Raw genomic sequence first — 12,470 nt, forward strand, 5'->3', positions numbered from 1 at the left:
AGAGGCAAAATCAGGGGCTGAAGATCATCTTCAGCCACAGAGCAATTTTGAGGCCAGTCAGTTTGATACAAGATCCTCAAAACCGAATAAAATAAGAAAACAAAGCTACTGGGCCGGGTGGTACACACTTGTAATCCACAGTACAGATGGGTGAGGGGCAGGAGATGACAAAGTCGGGGCTAGCTTGATCTTCAGGCTAAGTTTCAAGACCGTGTCTTGAATTTTAGAAAACAAAACTCTCTCCTAAATTGCAGTACTAAGAATGAATGCCAGCCAACGGTTTTTTTCCATGACAGGGTTTCTCTGTGTAGCCTTGGCTGTCCTGGAACTCACTTTGTAGACCAGGCTGGCCTCAAACTCAGAAATCCGCCTGCCTCTGCCTCTCAAGTGCTGGGATTAAAGGCGTGTGCCACCACGCCCGGCTTTATTAACACTTGTTAATTAACAGTGTTCACAGGGTTTTTCTACAATCACACCCATTGACAGATGAGGACGTTGAAGAGAACACTCCTGTGTGTTAAGTTGCTGGGCCCAGTGGTCAAGTGAGAGCCCGTAGGAGAGAGACAAGGTGGGGGAACATGTAGTTACCTGGTACAGGTATTTTATCTTTTGTGGTATTGAGGATTGACTTACTGGGAGCTTGCATGTTAGGTGAACAAGGCACCACTGAGTGTATACTCACTCCCACACTTTTGTTTTAGGCAGTGTCTCCTTATATAGCCCTGGCTAACCTAAAATTTGCTTTGTAGACCAGGCTGCCCTTGAACTCGCAGAGACCTGTTGCCTCTGCCTCCCTAGTGCTGGAATTAAAGGGGTGTACCAGCATACCTTGCTTTCACACCCTTTCTTTTGAGACAGTCTAATGCAGCCCAGGCTGGCCTCAAACTTACTAGTTGCTAACAGTGACTTCGATCCTCCTGACTCCTCCTCCGAAATGCTGGGATTACGTGTGCACACACCACTCACCCTGAGTCCTGTTCTCTTGACATTCAGATGTCAGATGTTTCTTCCTTAAGGAGGTCCGCCCCTGCCACCTCTCTGAGGCTATTCTTTGTCATGGTCACACTGCCATGATTCATGACTCATGCCTTCTGAGTGGAAAGTTAGGCACTCACCCTCTTTCTGATGTCATCTTTCTTGTCTCTCCTTCTCCTCATGTTAAAAGTCAGTCTCCTCAGACAGCACCCCACGGGATCTTGCTGTCATCCCTGTGACCTACAACGGACCTGGCATAGAAGGTTCAGTGGTTTCTGAGAGAGGGAGAATGGTTTTCACTAAAATCATTGCATTTTTCTAGCCAGGATCTGATCGCTCCCTCCCCAAGAACACCTCCTGCTTGGCACACAATACCTACCCTCTGTGAACAAGAAATGGCTGAGCCATTTCTTGGGCATGGGAATTTTCTAGTGGAAATGCTCCCACCTCTTCCTGCCTAGCTGTACAGGGTGGCTGTCCCATTCTGGGCCAGGATTTTAGGAATTTGCCCTGGAATGGCATCTAAGAACATTAGGAGGGAGGCAGAGATGAGAGGGCAGCAGCGGGTAGGTCTGTGGCGAGTTGATGCCTGTGGTACACATCTCTGTGTGTGTGTACATATGTATTAGAGCGGCACATGGCGTGTGTACGCCTGTGGTGTGCATATGTATGTGTGGTATGTGTATCTGAGTGTGTAGATAAAGTATGGTGGATGTGTGTACACAAATAACCCAGAGCAGGAAAGTGGGCAGGGCCTTTCTGTTTTCTGACGTACGCTGTTGGGGAATGCTGAAGCTTTAGCCTCTGTATTGCCACAGTCAAGGCAGACACCTGGTGATCATGACTGCATTCCCTGGGAATGCAGACTCTGGGGCAGCACATACACAGTCAGACACACAGAATAGGGGATCTCTTTTGGGTTTATTTTTGGGTCATTTTTCCCATTCGGGGTGCAGAGTGGGGATGATGGGGTCAGGAAGGGTCGTGTATTCAACTTCTCGAAACACTATTGACTGCTAGCGCGCTCTCTGTGCCCTTTGGACCACTGGCGATGAAGAGGCAGGCACCCAGTTTTTTCTGGAGCCTTTAGTCCAATCTTAAACAGAGAGCAGTGTCATGTCCAGTCTGCTCAGCCCCGGTCCTCACCAGGGATTAAGACAGCCTGATTCCATAACCCTCCAGCTCTAGGCAATGAGGTGCAGGTTCACATGTGTGAGTGTGAGCTGGGCTAGTGTGGGCTAGTTCTCACAAGCACCTGCCAGGTCCTGTCCCTCCCATCCGGCTTTCCTGTGGATGGCTGCTTTATGTTTCGTGCCTTTTTTTCCAAGAACTAACAAGGCAAACAGCCCTCGTGAGCTCTCTGAAGGCCACGTTTTTTTCTTGGTCCTTGTTCCACATGTGCTGGACGTAGGCCCATGACTCAGTCCTGGGGGAGCTCTGGGAGAGGTACCCAAGACTGGTGGGAGACAGAGGGGCTCACTGGGCAGCCGGGTGGAAGTGGTTACAGGGAGTCCATGTTATCTCAGCTTCTGCCAGGTCACTGTTGAATCTAGAGGGGCTGTGGAGGAACTGCCTTAGCATGGGAGAAGTGTGCAGGCAGAGCTGGGGTCTGGGGTCCGTCAGCGGGTCTGCGTGCTGGGTGATGGTGGTGGAGGAAGTGAGGACTGTATTCCCAAATTGGTCCATCTCCTCATACTGCTCGGTCACTGTTCTCATGGCTCCATAGGACTTGGAGGTAGCTGACCCAGTCTGGAGTTCCAGAACGTTCTTTGGCTGCCCTGTGGGCACAGAGCCCTCGATGAACATCTCCTTTGTCCCAGCCTGATCCTGGGTATCTCTCTGGTAGAGCAGGGCTTGACCTATGCCCTGACCTAGGTGTGTATTTTTCCCTGAGATATAATGACTTCCCTGAGGGCTAGACGCTTCCGGAAGCTTCTTTGTAGCTGACTGGACTGAGATGAAAGTTGGAGAGGAGGATCCTGTGCAGGAAGGAGAGACTTGTAGGAGGCCAGGCTCGGCTCCTCTCAGTGTCTCCAGCCTCCTGGAGGGCAGGACGTTCACTGCTGCCTGGCCTCTGGCCTCTGCGTGATTTCTCATCTTGTCCTCAGGATGGCTCTCAACTTTGTCTTGGGTTTTGACTAGGGGTGGATCTTTGACCTGGCTAGCGCTTGTCTGGCTGGCTCTGCTACTGACTAAGACCTTGTTCACACTGGGATCTTTTGTAGTTCCCTGTGGATGGCTGCTTGTGGGAGCCTCAGACTGGAGGCTAGACATGGAGCTAAGAGCCTTGTGCACTGCTTCTTCAATGTCCAGCAGCCTGGCTAGGGTCTGTTCTTTCAGCTGGGCCACCTCTGTACTCACCCGAGTCAGTTCCCCAAAGGCCTGCTCCATGGAGGCCTCAGTCACGTGGGGGGCAGTGGGAGCCTGAGGGACTCCCCCTCCCAGCTGGGGTACGCCCTCGAAGAGCTTCCGCAGGGCCTGCACATCCACGCTGCTAGATGCTTCCTTTTCCAGGGTTTGCACTTGGCTCAGGAGGCCCTGGAGCTCTTGATGGCTGCCCTGTGGACTCTCAGGGGTCCCCTGCTTTGGGGGGGAGCTAGGGTGCTTTTGTGGTGGGCTGGAGTCATTGTTGAGAATGTTCAGCTTAGGAGACTCGAGGCTCTGGCTGTTGCTGCTGGTTATCTGACCACTGCTAGGCCTGGAAGCCACAGAGCTGAGTGGACGCTGATGCGCAGGTTGCTTCTGGCCCTTGGAGCTTTCAGCCAGAGGCAGGCAGTCCTGGCCTGCTATTGTGGGAGCTTTGGCTGACCCTGGGTTGGCTACACCTGGCTCACCTGGCTTATGGTCTTGTCCTGCTTCTGAGGTTCTGGCAGAGCCTGCTAAGGGCTTGGGCAGCCTCTGAGGTGGGTGGATTTGGCTTAGATGTGCAGGTTTGGGAGGCACTGGGGGTTTCTTTCTTGGAGGCATGGTGGATTCTGCTTTGGAGGGTTTTGTCTCTGACCCTTCAGGGGTTTTCTGGCCAGAAGGTCTGTTGTGAATATGAAGAAGGGGTTCCTGCAGGGGCTCCGGGGCCTGCTGGATGGAGTCCTCCTGGTGGTGGCCTTGAGTTGGGTGGTCAGGTTCTTCTGTCACAGCAGCTGGGAGAGTAGGAGGGGGAGGAACAGAAGCATTATGGGAGTGCAGGCTGGCACCTGCAGCCTGGGGTTTAGATGTCAGGGTGTGGTGAGTTAGAGGGGCAGTCTTCAGGGAGGTGTCTGCTGCCTGGAGGCACTCAAGCGAGATTTGGGGCATCACTTTCCCCAGAGGTTCCCAAGCCCTTTGTGTATGACCCCCAGGCTCACGATACCCCGGCCTGGGACTCTGACCTTGGTCTGCCTGGGGTGGGCTGTGCCTTGGATGGGGCTCTTTTTCAGAAGGCTGGATAGCCCCATGTGGGTCAGAGTTTCTCACAGGGTGAGCAGTGTAGATGCCATCCTGTATGGTCACCCACCCCCTAGGCAGCCCTCTGGGGACTGCTTTGTTGTCCCCACTGACCTTTCTGGGGACTGCTGGAATCCTGGCTTCACTTCCAGCCACGGGCCTGATGCTGCCTTGAGTAACCCCAGTGGCAGGAGTGGATGCTTGCAGAACATCTTGGACAGGCATGGAGGTGGCTACAGGGTCAGAGCCCTGTGGATGCCTGCTCAGAACCTGCTGGTGCAGGCTTTGGGCCTCAGCGGTTGCCAAACGCAGATTCTGCATGGCTTCCTGGAGATCTGGAGCCCCAGACCCTAGAGGGGAAGCAGTGGTTCCTTCTGGTCTTCCTGAGGCTGCCTTCCCTTTCTGCCCAGCATGGCTGATGTCCATTTTCTTCCTTGCTTCCTGCAATGGAGCTTGGGCTACAGGTTTCCCATTTGGAAGGACCACTTTTCCAGCTGCCCGAGATGGAGGTGGGCAGGGTGTGGATCCTGAGATTCTCAGCTGCCCCATCTCCATGGTGGAGTCTAATGGGGTAACATGTATGATGCTCTCAGTTGGGGGAAGCCTCTGGGACTCCTCAGTAGCTGGTCCAGAACTTGGGTCTGTTGGCGGCTCCCACCGCAAACTGTGAAGGCTGTGCAGGTCTCCTTTGTCTATGCAGCTGGCCAGCAGCTGCACACTGCTTCTTTCAGGGGCCCTGCTGGCAAGCTGGGGCTGGAGGGAGTAGGCAGTCAGTGCCACTAGGCCCTGCCCTGTCTCTTGCATCACCAGCCCCGTCTTTGACACAGAGACTCCCAGGCCACAGGCCAGCAGCTGCTGGAGCTCAGGGTCCATATCTTCAATATTCCCAGGGTCACCAGGCCCTGGCAGCGTGAGTGGGTGGAGCTGGAGCTGCCCAGCTGTGTCCTCCTGAACCAGTAGTCCCTGCTGGTCCACATCTGTCCGGCGCAGCACTTGACGGACGATCCTGGGGAGCTCACCACACACCAGCTCCTCCTTCCGTATGTAGGGGCGCCCCTGCCCTGGGCTTGGGAGCACATACTTGGCAAGGCAGAGCTCCCCTGGCCCTCGGGCCTCCATGAGGATGCCTCCATGGTGCAGGATGCCGGGGGTGGCATGCAAAGTCCGAAGGGTTCTCTCTGCCGCTGTCTCCTGCCTCTCTGGTGTCCCATGGCCTGCAGAGCCTTTTGGTTGTTCTTCCTGGAGGTTGTCTCCTCTGATGCTCTCAGCTGCCAGGGAGCCCATGGGGCAGTTTTCAAAGAGCCAGGTGAATTTATGCACAGAGCCTGTGGGGATGGACCCCAGGCTGATTGTGGTCTCCGGGACCTCCTTCTTGCCCGCCTCCAGGGCCTGGAAAACCTCTTTCTGCCGAGATACCTGCCCGGAAGGAATCTCCACCCGGCTGCAGTACCTTACAGGCTTTCTCCCACTGGATTGGCTTGAGGCTGGCAGAGATTCAGTCTCAAAGACATGTCTGTCTGTCTGCCTGTCTCCAGCCGGAACCTGGCTGGTTTGCAGGTGTTGCTCCCCAGAGCCTTCTGCCGGGTTCAGAGATTGGGGCCCAAACATCCAGGTGCAGGACTGTGTCTCAGCCTTGCTCACGGGGTCTGTGACCTCAGATTCTCGCTTCTCTGCCAACTCGCTCATAGGGTAGGTCTCAAACAGCCAGCGGATGGTCTGTACATCACCCTTCTTGGGGAGCTCAGGAGGGGGGCCTCCTGGACCCTTCCCCTCTTCCTCCTCTCGTTTCTGTTGCTCTTGTTGGTGGATCATCTCCAATGGCTGCGTCTCAAAGAGCCACCGAGTGGTACCGACATCCCCAGCCACCACTTCCTGCCGAGTAATACCTCGTACCACATCGATGGTACTGGGGCTTCTACCCAGTGTGTCCAGGGGCTGTGTCTCAAACATCCACTTGTAGCCCTGTACATCACCTCCAACTACCTGCTCTCTGCTGACAGAAGTCAGGGCATGAAGCTTTCCCCTGCTGTCCTGCATAGCATATACCGGGGCGTCAGAACCCTGGGACTGCTCAGCAGAATCAGTCTTTTGTCCTCTGTTTATGTTCCCATAGGCTGAAGGCTCACCCTGCCCGATGCTGTCTAAGGGAAGGGTCTCAAAAAGATTCTTGAAAGTTTTCACATCCCCTTTCAACCCATCGTTCTGGGGGACACCCTGAGGCAGAGGCAACACCGAAGTACCATTACTGGGTAGACACTCTGTCACAAGCCCCTCACCCTCCTGTTGACCCACCCGTTGCAGGTGGCCCACTTGGACCTGGTCTCTGAAAGCATCCAGGGGTTTTGTTTCAAATAGCCAGAGTGTAGAGCGGACATCACCAGGAATCACCTCCTCCTTGGGTGGAGCCTCTGCCTCGGTTTCTCTTTCACCCTTCAGAGTGTCCAGGGCACAGGTTTCAAACAGATGTCGCTGATGCTGAACATCTGGGCCAGGAGGGATGAGATCCGGAGATGGCTGGAAGTCCTTCTCGTCCACCTCGATCTCACGAATGGCATCCAGAGGCTGCGTCTCAAAGATCCAACGAGTTGCACTGACATCCGGCAGGGCTCCCTCCTCAAGGGAGATCCCCCGAATCACCCGCACCTGGCTGGGGTCCTGGTTGAAGGCATCCAGAGGTCGGGTCTCAAAGAGCCACCGAGCAGACCTCACTGCATTGCTTTGAATCTCCTCCCGACAGGCAGCCTTGACTTCGTGGATGGTGCCCTCTGCATCCTGGATGGCGCATAGAGGTTCCGTCTGAAACAGCTTCACCGTCTTCTTCACATCACCCTTCAGCTCCTGAATCTCTGAGCGCAGCTCTAAAGGGCTCTGCTCCTGGATAGAGGGGCGGGAGCCCAGCCGGTCCAGGGGCCTAGTCTCAAAGAGCTTTCTGGTTCCCTGTACATCTCCAGTGGCTGCAGGTTCCCTCATGGTTGTCTGTGTTGCCTCTTCCTGGCCTCTCAGCGCATCCAGTGGCTTGGTCTCAAACATCTGTCTGGCAGCTCGGACATCACCCCCTGATGGCCGGAGTGCCTCCGGCTCCTGATCTGAGCTGTTGGTAAAGGAGCCTTCCTCAAACTTTCGAGAGGTGGCCTGGACGTTGCCACCTGACACAGGTTCCCTGGCAGCTTGCCTCTCGTGATCGCCAATGGCATCTAGCCGCCAGTTCTCAAAGATCCAGCGCATACATTGAACATCGCCCTCAGTGGGCTCCTCCGAACCGAGGACCTCTGCCAGGTCCTCAGCCACAGCCTCCTCGAGGTTCTTCCGAAGCTCAGGGTGGATGTGTTTGTAGAGACGCCGGAGTTCACTGGCTTGCCGCTGCTGCTGGAACTTGGAGAAGGATTCTTTGGGGGGCGGTGGCGGCAGACCCTCTGGGGCTGAGGGATGAGGGAGGGACAGGTCCTCTCCTGTCCTCATTTGGATGGTTGGTGTAGGAGCTACCTGCATCTGGGCATCAGCCATCCTTCTGGGAAGAAGGGGAGAACCTGAGTTAAGTGAGGAGCAGTTCCTGGGTTAACTAGCACGAGAGAGGCTCAGGACTGTGTGGCCACTACTAAGGGGCTCCCACATCTCTGGATCTCTAGCTTGGGGCTCACTCTGGGGCTAGAGTATGATAGTCCATCCATCCATCAGTATGAGTCCCTGCCTCCTAGTTTCACCTGGGTCACTGGGATCAAGCAGGGCACAGCTAGCCTGGAGACTCCTTCCAGCCCCTGGAGGGATCCAAATATCCAGTAGGAAAGCTGGATGAATCACCTGCATCTCCCTCTGTCACAATCATTTATTCTGCCAGGCAGTGGTGGCACACGCCTTTAATCCCAGTACTTGGGAGGCAGAGGCAGGCAGATTTCTGAGTTCAAGGCCAGCCTGGTGTACAGAGTGAGTTCCAGGACAGCCAGGACTGCACAGAGAAACCCTGTCTCCAAAAACCAAAAACCAAAACCAACCAACCAACCAACAAAACAAACAAACAAACAAACAAACAAACAAACAAACAAACAAACAAACAAACAAAATTTATACTCAGCAGACTCCCAAGCAGTGAGGGCTCTGAAGAGTGCTGTCTTGGCAAAAACCTAAATTAAATGAAGACTCATTTCCTATAGTGGTGAAATTCCCATGTACACCACCAGAGGGCGCGCTTAGCATGGTTACTAGAAACCTTTCTCTAACCTCCACTTCTTGGCTCTCTTCAACCTTTCCCAGGCCCCTGGGTCCTTGCTGGCAAAGTAGAGGCCCAAGGAGGGGGGATTGCTCATGTTTAGGCAGAGCCAATGTTTGAATTCCAGGTCATGGTTTTCATTTTACATACAGACAGGGTCTCAAATAACCCCCATTGGCCTCAAACTGGATGCATAGCTGAGGGTGACCTTGAACTTCCCCCTGCCTCCTCCTTGCAAGTGTGAGATTTCTGGAATGTGCCACCAGTGCACATGCTGGGGATTGGACTCGGGCTTCGTGCATTCTAGGCAAGCATTGTCCCAGCTGAGTCACCTTGCCAGTCCTAAGTTTTCTTCTTCCCACAGCTCTCTGCAATTAAGGATAAGAAGCTTGAGTTTCGGGTCAGATCTTGCAGAATGAGTAATGCAGAATAGGCTGTGCTGACTTCCAGTCCCTAGACCTTACTGAAGGCCTGACTCCCAGGAAATTGTAGGATTGGGTGTGCTGGGCTTTGTTATTTGCCATGAACCCGAACCCCTCCAGTCCTGCATCTCTAGGAGAATTGGAAGGTGATGTATCCAGGGTATGTATGTGTGATAGAACATTGTGGGATTAAGGTCATTTCTGCCAAAGCAGCTCTGGACATGAGAGGCCTGCCCTGGCTCACAGAATGCCCTCCCCAGTTGTGTACCAGCAAGCATAGCTTGGAGAGTCTCTAGGGCAGGGAGGGCTTCAAGCCAGAATCTATATCCTGCCCCAGCTTCCAGCAAGGCACGCCTCTCCCTGACTCTCCTCACACCTCAGAGGCCTCACCCTCCTCCAGCCGTCTTCTGCTCTGTTTCATGTATGTCCTATCTGTCTTGCGACAGGTGTTATGACAGTCCCCAGAGGCCATTAGAAAAAGAATGTAAAATATGTGCCCCCTCCTGCTACCCCAATCCACTGCTCCGCCCTGCACTTAGCACTAAATATAGCTGAGGTCCAGGCCTCGGCAGACATCACAGCACTCAGAAAGAGGTTCCAACTCAGCCAGGGAGACCTGGTGTGCCCATGCCCTTTCCATACTTTGGGCTTCTGGAAGACACTGACTTCTGCTTCCTGTGAAGTACCAAGGTATTTGACCTGTAGGCCAACCTGTGGATACCCATCGCCCAAAGGCATCTGAGGGTGTGCGGTGAAGCAGGAATGCTGGTAACAAGGGACAGAGCATCTTCCTGACCTCTTGTCCTCCTGACCTCCTACCTCAGAAGGAGGAGAAGGGAGAGCTGTTTGCTCACTCCCTCCCTGGCCTCTCCACTGAGGATATGAGAGTCTGGAGGAAGCAAGATCTGACATCCCCTTACGGAGCCCCAAGCAAAACCTCAGGGTGGTCCCTCTTGTCTCTGAGCTCTGTGTAGGAGACCACACACAAACCCTCTGCTCTATCTAGTCACCACGAGAGCGGCCTGAGCAGATTTCCTATATAGACTGCCGGCTGTCCCCAGCTCAGACTCCCAGGGATCCCCAGAATCCTTGCTAGGGTCACAGAGGCTAAAGAATCTAATGGCCTGTTGTTAGGGGATACAGAAGCCCAGCAAGGGGACAGGGGCTGCCCATGGAGGCTCAGCTGAGGTCTCAGAAAAGGCTGAGGCAGGCTTTTAGGCTTCCCGGCTCCACTCTCATCTGGCCTGAAACTCCTGTGGGCAGGTTTGGGGTATAGCAATTTCAAAAACTGCCCATGAATAGGTCCCCTATGCTGAGATAGTCACTCAGCACTGCCAGCTACTCAGGACCACCCACCTCCACCTCGGACCCTCTTAGGTGCCAGCCTGCTCTAGATGCCTACCACTAGGCACATTCAGATCTGATCTCTCCATCCTGAGTCACCCCAGGCTTAGCTGAAGGATTTACCCATGGGACAAAGTCATCCTACCAAAGCTGCCTCACGAGGGAAGTTACTCACAGGCTAGCCTGGGCACAACATTGCTTGCTGGGGCTAGTTATGCTAAGACTGTGACCAGCAATAGCTGGGGACTGGGCTTGACATGGGCCATGTTCTGGCTCTGGCTGCCTGGGTCCCTTGCCTTGTCTCTTTTTCAGACAGAGTCTCACCCAGTTCAGGTTGGCCTCGGACTCAGTGAGTAGTTGAGGATGACCTTGGACCTCAGACCCTCCTGAGACAGATTACAAACATGCAGCATCTTTTCTGGTTTTATTTGGCGAACCCAGGGCTTTGTGCATGCTATGCAAACACATAACCAGCTGAGCTATGTCCCGGGCTCATAGCTGCATCTGAAAAATCAAAACTTCTGCCGGGTGGTGATGGCGTACACCTTTAATCCCGGCACTCTGGAGGCAGAGGCAGGCGGATCTCTGAGTTCGAGGCCAGCCTGGTCTACGAATTGAGTTCCAGGACAGCCAGGGCTACACTGAGAAACCCTGTCTCAAACAAAACAGAAAACAATCAGAACTCCAGGCCAGAATGATGGGCCAGTGGTATAGGTACGTCCTGTTATTTCTGAGGACCTGTTATTTCCAATCCTGTTTTTACCATGTGTCATATACATGGTCAAAAAGAAACAAGGTGCTCTGACCCCTACACTTTCACCACGACACATGGACCCACTCACATGCACACAAAATAAACAAAGATGTAATTTAAAAATTAAAACAACACAAAACTCCTGGTGACCACGTGAAACTGCCTCTCGCTGATGCTAGATCAGAGAGAACCTGTTTCTTGGGCCCGCCTGAGGTAGCCACAGCAACTTCTGACCACATACAAACACTTGCTACCTTCTAGAGATAAGTCCTGGTGGCTTTCCTCGCTGAGGGCCTGTACACCTGTACCACATCCTCTCCACACCTTCCCCGCTACCGCTAGACTCCCTCCTGACACCCACGCTGCAAGGTCCAGAGGGCCACGGAGTAGAGCGGTAGCCTAGCCTATAACACAAGAGGGGAGGGTACTCACCAAGGGTCTGGCTGGTGTCTGGGTGCTTTTGGGTGTGTAGCCTTGGGGTCTGTCGCTCTGCCGGGATTCGTTGTTGTCAGTTCTGTTCTGTTCCTGGGTCCCCTGCCTCTCTCTACCTTGACTCTAGGTCTCCGTTCTCTGCCAACCAGGCAGCTGCCTTTATCTGGCCGGCTGGGGGTGGGTGAGGGTGGGGGCGGGGGAGAGGCTATGTTCGGAGTATTAAGTGGTCCGGTTATTTTTAGGGCTTGTGGAAGTCACTTTTCCATCCTGGGGAATCAGTTACAATTCCTCTGGGCTAGGGAGGGCTAGGGTGGAGGAGGAGTCCCATTCAACCCAAGTCTGCCCCGAGGACTGGGGTGGGTGACTCAGTCCTGGATGGAGACATCTAGGTTATTTTGAGGAGATGAATAGGGGGACACTTGACGTGTGGGTGACCCTGTCCTCTCATCCCGGAGCAGGCCCCCTCTCTCTATGCTGAGCTATTGTTACCACACATGGTCCACCCAGCCCACAGCCCAGCATCTCCCTGAGCGCAGGACCAGGCTTCTCACTACCAGAGTCACCTTCATGTAAAAGGCTCAACCTCTGTTTCTCTCTGTGCAAAAACAAAGCTGGCCTGTCTCCCGTCTATTCTTACCCTAGCTCCACAGCCCAGGTCTTTGAAGTTATAAAGGAAGTAAACTTGGGGGTGAGCGAGATTTCTGAAGGAACAGGCCCTTAATTTATCAAAAGATCTGAAGGATGAATAATCCATGGTGTCCCAGCCCGTGATCTGGGTCCATGGCTACTTCTAGACTCTTCCCTCTGACTCACGGCCCAGACTCTCTGGGAATGGCTGGGAGGACCTACACATGGTAACTGACTGTGGAGTTATTTCTGACCCTGGAGTCATCATCTTCGTGGTCACAGATGGAGTGAC

General features: G+C 53.9%; 1 protein-coding gene across 2 annotated transcripts; it reads right to left on the reverse strand.

The window, feature by feature from the left end:
* Nucleotides 1–1,884: 1,884 nt before the first annotated feature.
* Nucleotides 1,885–11,680, reverse strand: Xirp1 (xin actin binding repeat containing 1). 2 transcript variants are annotated; one of them, XM_021173439.3, is made up of 2 exons: nt 11,552–11,680; nt 1,885–7,900 (listed from the first exon to the last, which is right to left on the reverse strand). In XM_021173439.3, the coding sequence occupies exon 2, from the start codon at nt 7,897–7,899 to the stop codon at nt 2,452–2,454; it is 5,448 nt and encodes a 1,815-aa protein (XP_021029098.1). In that variant the 5' UTR covers nt 7,900; nt 11,552–11,680; the 3' UTR covers nt 1,885–2,451. The 2 variants fall into 2 exon arrangements, with proteins under 2 accessions (XP_021029098.1, XP_029337949.1); XM_029482089.2 differs by having other exon boundaries at nt 1,885–7,903.
* Between the last annotated feature and the right edge of the window lie 790 nt (nt 11,681–12,470).

Source organism: Mus caroli, unplaced genomic scaffold (genome assembly GCF_978045245.1).
Source record: "Mus caroli unplaced genomic scaffold, Mus_caroli_1 scaffold_11, whole genome shotgun sequence".
In the NCBI taxonomy this organism is placed as follows: domain Eukaryota; kingdom Metazoa; phylum Chordata; class Mammalia; order Rodentia; family Muridae; genus Mus; species Mus caroli.